The sequence below is a fragment of the Nicotiana tomentosiformis genome, chromosome 11 (assembly GCF_000390325.3).
Source record: "Nicotiana tomentosiformis chromosome 11, ASM39032v3, whole genome shotgun sequence".
Taxonomy (NCBI): domain Eukaryota; kingdom Viridiplantae; phylum Streptophyta; class Magnoliopsida; order Solanales; family Solanaceae; genus Nicotiana; species Nicotiana tomentosiformis.
The window spans coordinates 118226019-118237669 of NC_090822.1; the positions used below are offsets into that span (position 1 = coordinate 118226019).

The 11651-nt window shown below is 31.2% G+C and overlaps 1 protein-coding gene across 2 annotated transcripts; it reads right to left on the reverse strand.

The window, feature by feature from the left end:
- Nucleotides 1–300: 300 nt before the first annotated feature.
- Nucleotides 301–6113, reverse strand: LOC104098127 (uncharacterized). 2 transcript variants are annotated; one of them, XM_009604792.1, is made up of 6 exons: nucleotides 5574–6113; nucleotides 4412–4571; nucleotides 3463–3768; nucleotides 2035–2220; nucleotides 1113–1331; nucleotides 301–1022 (listed from the first exon to the last, which is right to left on the reverse strand). In XM_009604792.1, exons 1-6 carry the CDS (start codon nucleotides 5927–5929, stop codon nucleotides 462–464), a joined length of 1788 nt encoding a protein of 595 aa, XP_009603087.1. In that variant the 5' UTR covers nucleotides 5930–6113; the 3' UTR covers nucleotides 301–461. The 2 variants fall into 2 exon arrangements, with proteins under 2 accessions (XP_009603087.1, XP_009603086.1); XM_009604791.1 differs by having other exon boundaries at nucleotides 4412–4574.
- Nucleotides 6114–11651: the final 5538 nt, after the last annotated feature.

Genomic DNA, 11651 nt, shown 5'->3' on the forward strand with positions numbered 1-11651 from the left:
GTTTTGTTATGCCCCTGGCGGTAAAATGGTCTTTGTGTGACCTATATGTCACGAGTTCGAGTTGTGGAAGAGCCACTAATGCTTGCATTAGGGTAGGCTGTCTACATCACATCCCTTTGGATGCCGCCATTTCCAGACCATGCATGAACGCGGAATGCTTTGTGCACCGGGCTGCCCTTGTTTTTGTAAGTTGCTATTTTGATTGTCATCTATCATTTCTAAAGAGACAATTCAATAGATGATTTCACAGGACTTAAAAGAAAATAGAAAAAAGTAATATAATCTTTAATGGCCATAATATGATCAAGAATCAGCACAATGAGCAATGAAATACTTTTATTATTTTCCCAAATTGTCTGCTTTACAAAAGGCTTGCACCACTCAATACTAAGCAAATTTTCACTAAGGCAGACAATAACATGACAAAAACTGCTAAGACAAAGAAGTCATTTGCCTTACTTTCACAACCTTTGATTTGCCTGTCTAGTCTCAGGGCTGTGCAAAGGGTAAACAGCTTTACTATTTTGCCTCACTAACAATGGTGATGAAGAATTCCCAATATCTCTAAATGGTAGCCTTTTCTGTACTCCTGATTCTTTGCTACATGAAGATTCTTTTCTTCTCCCAACAGGCGAAAGTTCCGGCTTACAACTCCTGTCAATGGCTCCCCGATTTTCCTTCAGACGATGCATAAACATGCGCTTTTCCTTCTCTAGTTGTTTCCCTAGAGAAACAGGCGGCAAATCTTTTGTTGAGATCACTTCCACACCTTTTTGTTTTTGCAACTTCTGATTGGCATTTTCTTCTTTCAACCGACAAATCAGCACGCGTTTTTCCTTCTCTATTTGTTTGGCTAATGACACCAGAGGCGAATTCGGAGTAGATGTTACCTCCCTCTGATCATGTGCTATAGCTTTCTTTGTCCTTGATTTTTCTAGCTCCTCTTTTGTTGCAGATAATTGACACTGCAGCTCATTTGCATTGGTTTCAAATGCTTGTGCTTTATCTTTCCATTCCTCCACCTAATAAAAGCCAAGACAATGAGAATACTTTTCAAGAAATAATAATAGTGTCTGAACTTTTTATAGTACTTAATAGTATTAGATTCTTACAGAGGACTGTAAAGATTGGATTTCATGAGCAAAATTAAGGGCTCGATTTTCCCAGAAATCGCGAGAAGCCTGCAGTTCTTCCATTTCACCCCTGACTTGCTGCAGCATTTCTTGCATTTGTGACCATTGCTCAGTTTCAGCTCTCACTTGTTCTACGATCCTTCGTACTATAACCTTGCAACGCCCTGAGCATTTGTTCTCCTCGAGTGGCATCAACTCCTGTTTGTATGAAAGAATGGGTGCAAAAACTATCTCATCAGTTCAAAACTAGGAATAGAACTCATTGTATGATGAAGACAAGTAGTACATTGCAAATGTTCAATTCTGATTTCTTACTTCCAAATGTTATAACATAGTAAAAGATTATCATCAATTCTTGAGATGTTGTGTGGAATACTCTCTTTTTAGGGTTGTTTTCCACGTAAGATCAACGAACTAAAATGAAAATCTCTAGAAATTCATCAACTCGACAACAACAAACCTCATGTAATATCACAAGTGGAGTCCGGAGAGGATAGTGTGCATAAAGACCTTACCCCAAGGCAGAGAGGCTAGAAATTCATCAACGCTAAAAATTACAGATTGCCACATAAAATAAAATTGTCAAATAAGGGCTGTCGCATCATCAAAATGTCATATCCAACACCTACAACTACAATTAGCAAAATAACATATCCAGGTCCCTCTACAATTACAGGACTTTATCTTATGTTGATATGGTCCACCATTTGGTGCTGATAAATTTAAAATAACTCTGTTTAAAAGCAGTATCTTAAACTTACTAAAGGACAACAGAAGAAAATAGTAAAACTTCAGTATTACAATACTAATAAGTGCTCTACAGAGTTTTAAATTATTGTTGAGGATACAGACAAAAGAAGTACAATTATATGTATAAAATATTTCATCATTCTGACTTTACCTGAGATGGTTGTCTAGTAGAAAAAGTTGATGAAGGGTCTGTAAAAGTATCAATTCTCTTGGAAGTTGAAGCAGAACTGGCAACAGAACTGTTTGCTGTGCTAGTAAGTGTTGCCCCATATTCTTCCTCCATCCTATCTAACATACCCTTTGACAGTCCATCCATTTTCATTCTAAGAACCTCCACCTGCAAAAAAAAAAATTTAAATATTTTATTTTCCTAAAGCCGAAAATAGAACAAAGTCACTTTAAATGTTGTGCACCTACAGTGTACAAGCTTTTCTACACTATCATGTTAAGATAACAGAGTACGAGGGTCTTTCGAAAACAGTCTCTCTATCTTCATAAGATAGAGGTAAGAAATACGTACACATTACTCTCCTCAGATCCCACTTGTGAGATTTCACTGGGTTTGTTGTTAGTTGTTGCTATGCATTGCTATCAAAGGCGAAAAGCACAAAAAAACTCTAAGGTTCGTTGGGGCTTTAAGCGCAAATAAAACGTGAGCTTTAATGAAAAAAGATGCAACGGAAGAAAAAGTAAAAATATGCATGTAGTCCAAGACTAATCATTATAAGCACGAATAACAATTATATGAACAAAGAAATTGAAAAACAAATTCTCGATAAAGTGAAATATCAATTGTTTAAGGTCGCATTTTCAGTATTACACTCATTGGCAAGGAAAAGTATGCCTTAGTGTTTTGATGAGACACTAAAGCCCCCACAAAGCGAGGCGAAGCGCTCAACGTGCTTTGAGTCTCGCTTCAGGGCTTAAGCGCGCTTTAAACTCGCCTTTGACAACATTGTTGCTATGTTAAGATAACCTACGTCAGCAACAAACTATTTTTGATGACCTAAAGATGTGGTAGATAACCTGTTATAACGTAAAATATATTGATAGTGTAAAGATTCTTGACGTAGGGCGCATAGGTTAAATCATTTAAAAGATAACCACCCCTTGTTGGCTTCTTTCCAAAAATTTATTACTATCTTTTTATTTTAATGGCCCACATGGAGTTACCAATTACCCCTATTCCTACTCCAAGGTGAAATTTTCAAATGATAGGAGGTTCTCAAATAGTTCTCCATCATAAAGAACTAATGCACACCACATTCAAAAGTAAAACCAATTATCATGTACTTTTCTCAACAAGAAAAGTCCCTTTTCTTTTGGTGAACCGATGGTCTACCTGAAACAGTTTCTTTACGTTCATAAAGTAAAGGTAAAGTCTGCGTACACACTATCTTCCCTAGATCCTACTTGTAGAATTTCACAGGGTTTATTGTTATTGATTAAAAGGCATAATCTTTTGCCTAAAACCTAATGACTTACTTTATAGCCTCTTTTAAGTTAAGTACCTAATCAAGATTACAACTTTTTTCTCTTTTTGGCAACTATACAATAGGTAAAGAAAACCAAAACTTACATCAGTTGGTGTATTCTTGCTTTTGTCGTTGCCACTTGAAGCACAACTTTCTTTGTCAAGTTCATTGTTTGATTGATGAGTCAGTTGTTGTAATTCTTTGAGAGTTTTTTCATCTGTTAAACCTCCAAGTTTTTCTAACCTTTTCTGTAAAAGGCATGCCTTTTTATCAAAATTACTGCAATGTCTCACTTCAACATCTTTACTTTTACAACTCTTCTTCAACTCCTCAAGTTTCTCTGCCAAATCTTCAATCTCTTCTTCTAATACTGCATTCACATTCTTCCCGTCAAAAATCTTCTTTTTCCCCTGCAAAAATCAAGCAAGAAAAGTATAATTCTTACTTTGGCTTTTTTATGGAGTAAAGATAATATAAAGAAAGAAAAAGATAGTCAGGTTCTGAACTAAATTGACATTGAACTTACTTAAAAGTAACAAAACATTAAAATAATTAAGGGACTTTTAAACTTCATTTCGAATGTTCTACTCTGTTCAATAAATAGACAATTTTGAAAACCATAACCCCATTAAAACTTCTACTACTACTATTTTCCAATTTTGAACAGTGGTGCATTTCTTAGACAGTGGGCTTGTCAAAACTTCTTTTTCATGATTTTTTTCCTTTGTTTTTTACATTAAAACACACACATGAATATGGTCTGCATATACACAGGCCCTCCCAGACCTCACATGTAGAACTACACTAAGTTTGTTATTGTTGTTGTTTGTACTTTCAACTATTAAAACTTGGATTTAAGTTATAAGCAGAGACGTTATAAAGACAATATTATCAATGATATTTTATATTATAGCAGGTTAGTTATCATCGTTACTAGGATATTAATTAATGTGTACGATAAAACTTAATACCTTATTGTGTAAATATTTTCTTATATTGTGAATGCAAAGAACTTAAAATTCTCTCAAGAAATAAGGAGAAAAATATACTAACAGAAATGAGAGTCTGAACAGCTGATCTGAGAGTCTTCTCCATTTTAACTCTATTCCTTTCCAATTTCTTCAAAGCAAATTCTCTTTCCATTCTTAAGAAATTACACTCTGCCCTTAACATCTCCGCTTGAAACCTCCACTTCTCCTCCCCTAACCTCTCCCTGCTGCCACCAATACATTAAACAATTTCTATGTCAAGAATCAAACGTTCACAATAAATAGAATCAGCATTCTTGCTATTCATTGTAATAATATTTATAATAGAGTAAAGGGTTTTCTTAAATCACAAAGTTACGTTAATTCATGCAAGATTTCTTAGCCCCGTTATTAAAAAAATTGTAAAAATCATGACTTTATGTTAAAATATTAAATTTGGTTCCACAAACCTCCCCCTTTCACCAAAACATAGACAATTTATATGTCTAAAAGCAGCATTCTTGCTATTAATTTACTCTAAATTTGAATCATGTCAGTGCAATATTCATAGCAGAGTAAAGGGTCTTCTTAAAAAACAAATTTGAGTTATATCAACCAAGATTTATTAACCCCATTTCCTGAAACTATAAAAATCATAACTTTATGCTAAAATATTGTTCATTATTTTTTTTAATTCCACACACATTTATATGAGAGTAAAGGGTCTTCTCAAAAATCAAATTTGCATAAATATTAGCAGGATTTATTTACCTCATTTTTTAAGAACTGTAAAAATCATAACTTTATGTTAAAATATTAATAACTTAGTTCATTTTTTTTTTTTAAATTGAGTAAAGGGTCTTCTCAAAAATCAGATTTGCATAAATTTAAGCAAGTTTTAATAACCCCATTTTTTAAGAAACTGTAAAAAACATAACTTTATGCTAAAATATGAAAATTGGCTCATAAAAGTTTATGATTTCACAAACCTCTCTCGACCACCTTCTTCTTCTTCTTCTTCTTCAACTATAAAAATCATAACTTTATGCTAAAATATTACTAAAACTTAGTTCATTATTTTTTTTAAATTCCACAGACAATTACAGGAGAGTAAAGGGTCTTCTTTAAAAGCAAATTTACATAAATTCAAGCAAGATTTATTAACCCAATTTTTAAGAAAGAGTAAAAATCATAACTTTATGTTAAAATATGAAATTTGGCATATAAAAGTTTATGATTTCACAAACCTCTCTCTGTCACCTTCATCTTCTTCTTCTTGTTCTTCAACTCTTTCCCTCCTCTCAGTTGCAGTACAGTTAGAGGTAGAAGTAGTGGGGACCACTATATTCACATTTGATGAAGAACTTCTATGAAACTCTCTTTCTTGATCAAATAAACTTTCTAACCTCCCTTTGTAATAATACTTCTCATGTAACTCTAAAGGGTTGCACATATTATAAAGATGTTTCTTTTTTGTGTTTTTTGAGGTGGTGTTTTTGGGATTTTTCCGGCGAGTTCTGCGGGGAAAATGGAGGATTTTTGGACTTGGTGGTGGTGGTGGTGTTGGTTGCCATTTTGGTTTTCTTGTTATTGTTGATGACATTTTCTCTCTCTTCTCTCTCTCTCTCTCTAGATTTCTCTGTCTTTGTCTCTGTTCTGTATTTGTTTCTCTGGTTTTTTCTATGTCTAGTCAAATGATAATCTCAGTGTTGTGTTGTGTTGTTTAGTGAAACAAGGAGCTTGCTTTTGCAGTATTTGGTGGAAGAAATTTGAATTTAACGGATAGACTGAAGACTAACTAGCCCAGAGGAAGTGAATGTAAACATATAGGAGTATATAGAGTGGGTAGTTTAAATGACAATATTGCCCTTATATTTTTGTCTCTTAACAATTATATACTTGGTAATTATACTTAATTTCTCTTGAGCCGATGGTCTATCAGAACCGACTTTTTTACCTCTGCAAGGTAAAAGTAAGGTCGCGGAGGGTAAAGTCTGTGTACACGTTATTCTTTTCAAATCAAACACCGTGAAAATATATTAGATATATTATTGTTATTGTAATAATTATACTTAAATTGCAGTAAGTCGCTAGTCTTGTTCTACATGTAAGGGGTCCTTTGGTACGAGGTATAAGAAGGTATGATGCTGTTATAAAAATTTAATATCACTTTAATACTTTGTTTGGTTAGCAAACCTGGTATAAGTTATCCCACGATTAAAATTAGTACCGGGATAACTTATACCTTGTAGAGGGTGGGGTAATTAGTGTCGGGATAACTTATACATTCTTCTTAGAAATTATGCAATTGTAATTTTTAATACAACATAACAAACAGTGGATAAAAAATAATACCAAAATAATTAATCTCATCATAACTAATCCCAACATAACTTGTCTCACCATAACTTATCCCGGCATAAGCCGTATTCAAACCAAACGACCCCTAGCTGTTTACGTTGCGTGCAACTCTTGTAGTTAGTATTTTTTAGATTATCTTATAGTATAAAAGTTCTTACCATTCAATATATGCAAGTTCATTTAACTGTATATAATAGTGTAAAAAAAATTACACTTTAAGTGTAGTTTTTCAGATTGTAGCAAGTACTAACTTATTAGATATTTTTTTAAGTTACTAATCTTATTTATTACGAAAGGTTACATAATTATCTTTTAATTGACATAATAATACAAAAAAATTGTAAACTCAATTTATATTGTTCACTTGCCAGCTTCAAATTGAAGAAGAAAAACTATTTTAAATAATTTGAAGGTCCTATAACAACAAATGGCCAAAAACTGTGAATATACTGAACTGAAATCATGAATTTGCATAAGGTGTTCAACCTCGTGAAGGTGAAAGAAAGATGTAATATTTCGAAATGGAAGTGAAATTTTTTTATTTTTTTTCAATTGGTACCCATTGTCTTCTTTGGGAATTTCAAGAATCTTGAATTTTTGTGAATTAATATACTTTTACTTTTACCATACACAGACTGTTCTTTTGCTATGACCAACCTGGCGTGCCACTGATCTTGTGTCTCAATTGGTCCCCTTTGGATTAATGAAACTTAAATCTATTGACTAATAAATAAATAAACAACAATATGTGAATTTTTTTTTTGATTTTTCATTCGAATCGCTTAAAATTTTGCGGGTCCACAAAAAACTACCTAAGGAACAATAGTCATCGCTTCTCCATGATCGTTCCTCGTTTTTTGACGTTTTAGGACCAAGATATGCATTGGAGCTGCAACTAATTCAAATTCGCGCTACGTAAAATTCATTAAAGGAAAAGGTGCTCCTATTAGGATATTTTTCATTCTTGAAACTTCAACTCGAGATATTTTATTAAAAATGAAGGATCTAATTCATCCCACAATTGGAAATCAATTTGGATAAACAGACTGAAAATCACTTGAAATGATATGTCAAAAGACAAAATCTCGCTTTTATTTAAACAAATAATATTATTGGAAAAACTATACAATATAGCTTTAAAAAATAGTATCCGAAAATATATAATTTTTATATATTAATATATAATATACATATATTATATATGTTTCATACAGAATTAGTGAATATATTATTTATATATTTTGTTAACGAATATAATTACTTTTGACCGAGCGTTATAACTTGCCCATTATTATTAAAGAGAAAATGCTTTGGCAGATCTTTACCGGAGTTGACATATCAAAAGACATTGATGCCTTAAGAAGGAAATTAAATACTTGTAGTACTGCAAGTAATTAAAAAAACAAAAGGGAGCCAAAGTCCAAGAAAAAGCAGAAAAAAATCACACGTTTCAAGATGTTGTGTCCCTCATTCTCTTAATTTCTTACTTGCCGTGTTCCTCAGCGTGACTTTAATTATTTAATTCATACTTTCACTTTGCTTTTTATTAATGAGATTACGATCTTTCAAGAAATTTTTTTTTAAAAAAAAATAAAGAAATATGGTCCGTGCCGTTTAAGTTGTGTCTATATATTATTATGGTAGTCAATGAGTTAATTAAATGCGATAGGTTTCTATCTTATACTTTTCTACCAGCAGATAAATTTTTTAAACTTTTAAACTCATTGATAGAGTGATTAAAACTTTACACTATTTATGCAGTTTAATCTGATATACAATATATATATTTTTTGAGCGAAAAAAGTCCTAATCAAAATATTGTGTTAAGTTATTTAACATACGGCAAAGGATCAAATATACCCCTATACTTTCGAAAATGGTCTAAGAATACCCCTCGTTATACTATTGGGTCATCTATACCCCTCCCGTCATACTTTGGAACAAATATACCCTTATTTTGGATGGAGTGTCACGTGGCGGCACCAAATTAAAACGACCTATTTCTTTTTTCTATCCGATCCGTTTTAAAAAACCCATCACCCGACCCATTTTAAAATTCAGTTTTTTTAATTTTTTTTAAAGCATATATTTTGTAAAAATTGGAAAAAAAATTGTAAAAATTTAAAAAAAAGAAAGAAAAGAAATTTACAAAATATATATTTTTAAGTTTTTTCAGTTTTTTTTAAAGTATTTGTTTTTGTAAAAATTGAAAAAAAAAACTGAAAAATATATATATTGTAAAAACTGAAAGAAAAAAAATGGAATTTGCAAAATATATATTTTTCAGTTTTTAGAATAAATATTTTTTTTTGTAAAAACTGAAGAAAAAAAAGATTTTGCAAAATGTTTTCTTTTTTTGTAAAACTAATGTATACGTAGTCCACTGCTTTAGGAGAGTTTTTTTTTTTCTTAAGTTTTTACAAAAAATAATACTTTTAAAAAACTGAAAAAACTTAAAAATATATATTTTGCAAATTTCTTTTTTTTCCCAGTTTTTACAAAATATATGCTTTAAACAAACTGAAAAAACTGAATTTTAAAACGGGTGGGGTGGTGGTTTTTTAAAATGGATCGGGTAAAAAAAAAAGAAATGGGTCGTTTTCATCTGGTGCTGCCACGTGGCACTCCATCCAAAATAAGGGTATATTTCTTCCAAAGTATGAAGGGAGGAGTATAGATGACCCAATAGTATAACGAGGGGTATTCTTAGACCATTTTCAAAAGTACAAGAGTATATCTGGCCCTTTGCCGTTTAACATAACATAGATGTTTATTTTAAATAATTATGGTGTCCGTCAGTTTGCACATACCTCAACTAATTTCATGAGATACATGTTATCTCCGTTTGTGGCATGAACCGAGGGTTGATCGGAAACAGTTTTTCTATCTTTATAAGGTAGAGGTAAGGGTTGCGTACACACTATCTTACTCAGGCCCCACTTATAAAATTACACTAAGTTTATTGTTATTGTGTTACAAATTATCTTCCTTTATATAGATATCCGATAATTTTACCCACCGAACAAAATAGAGATGTTCCTTGTCACTTGTCATTTATTACGTATTTGTTAAGAAATGCAGTGTAGGAAAAACAGCACCAAAAAAAGGCTCATTCCTTGTCAGCTTTGGCTCTACATTTAATTCTTTATCATTCTTACTTCCCCCTTTAATGCATGCATGCAGCTGTGATTCTCTTGGTTTTCACATTTAATTTGTTAATTAACCCAACATATTCTAGAAAATTGTAAAAAATAACATTGAAAACATTTACATTGCTTTAGTTTTAAGAAAGAGAACTGAGAAACTTGCAAATCTTGAATCGCATAGATTTTTTTTTTTTTTTGGTAGAATAAAATGAAAACTAGAGTTTAGTACATGACTTGATTTGTTTTGGGTATGGTCATTAGACAATAATTTTCAAAAGATGAAAATACATAAAAAGGATACCAAAATTCAAAAACATCTAAATTGCTTCCAAATTTTGCTAGATCATCCACTACTTTATTTCCTTTACGATATAAACTTGTCGCCTCAAGCATTAACAACCTGGAATTATTAATAATAATTAAGTAAAAGTTATTTTCTAAGATGATCATCTCGTCGATATTGAAAACTATTTAAATAAGATGATTCTGTTTCTCAAATTTTCTAACTTGCACCTAAGAAACCAAGGTCGAAAAGTAACAAAAATCTTTCAATTAATTAGACTTTGTGCCAAGTTTTTAGTTCTACTCTCACAAACAATATTCTTAGTTTTTATATATTAAAGGATTTCACACACAATTAAATAAAAACAAAAACGATAACGTGAAAATGTGATAAATAATGAGTAAATTTAGCTCCCTTAAAAAAGAACGCCAACATCTATTTGATCTTTCAAATTTGAATTTTCTCAATGTAGTATTTATTTGAGATGTTGTGGTTTTTTACAAAACCAATTTTGGAACTTTGAGTGTAATCCAATATTGGAATCTTACACAAGTGGATGTAATTTACATAGGTTAGCACCTTAAAAATGTACGTTACAATGTGAAAATAAATTAGTACATATTTCTACTTTACCATATGACTATTAAAACTACTCTATTCGAGAATTTGAACTGAAATAATGTTAAAAAATCCATGTTAACTTGTAAACGATGATTAGTTTTAACTTATTCTCAATTTTACCGTTGCTAGGACTTTTTACAATAATTATATTATTGTAACAATTTAAAAAAACCACATTTGATTTAGTGAAGAACCACAAGTTCCAATAATTATGTAATCCTAACAAATAGTTAATTTAATTACTCCCAAATTGACCGTTTGAAGTATCTAATAGTTTTCTAATCATCTAAATTTTTGAATATATACAAACTTAAAAAGTCAATGTTGGTGTTAAGAGAAAGTACAAATGATTAGTTAGAGGTAAAGGACTGCTTTGTCCTATGTACTGGACATTATAATTTGTTTCTGTTTTGCAATTCCAAAATAATTTCAAAATCTTCACCTAACGCTGGAAGTTTTCTATTTAAACTCTAGCACATATTTTGATATGCTACTTTTCACATTACAACATTTATAAATTACCAAAGTCAGCTTTAATTATAAGGTACGTACTTCTTTGTTTTTTTATATATATTTGAAAATAATATTTTTTTTTAAGTGCATTATTTCAGTAAGTTTAGTTATTTGTGACGTAGACCCTTAAAGTTTTGAAAAGTTTCAAACAATGAAGAAACAATTTTGCCCTAATGCACATAATTATGAGTACAAATCCAAAGAGTGATGAAAAAATAAAGATTGAATCTTTAAATATAATGCTTACAATTAGCTGAATCAAGGAAGATCTATTCTGTACTCACTTATGAGAGAATATATACTAATGGCCTGCCTGATATGCATATTCATCCACAATATGTAGCATAAAATTAGGAATAGCACAAGGGTAAATTGGAAGCTGTAATTTCAAAAATAGGTTG

What these genes read in the sequence shown, in the direction of transcription:
- LOC104098127 (XM_009604791.1), bottom strand. Translation starts at nt 5,929, where the DNA reads ATGTCATCAACAATAACAAGAAAACCAAAATGGCAACCAACACCACCA. An exon ending in GATGAAGGTGACAGAGAGAG is followed by an intron (nt 4,575 to 5,573) that starts GTTTGTGAAATC and finishes TATTGGTGGCAG; the next exon opens with CAGGGAGAGGTTAGGGGAGG. An exon ending in CTGTTCAGACTCTCATTTCT is followed by an intron (nt 3,769 to 4,411) that starts GTTAGTATATTT and finishes TGATTTTTGCAG; the next exon opens with GGGAAAAAGAAGATTTTTGA.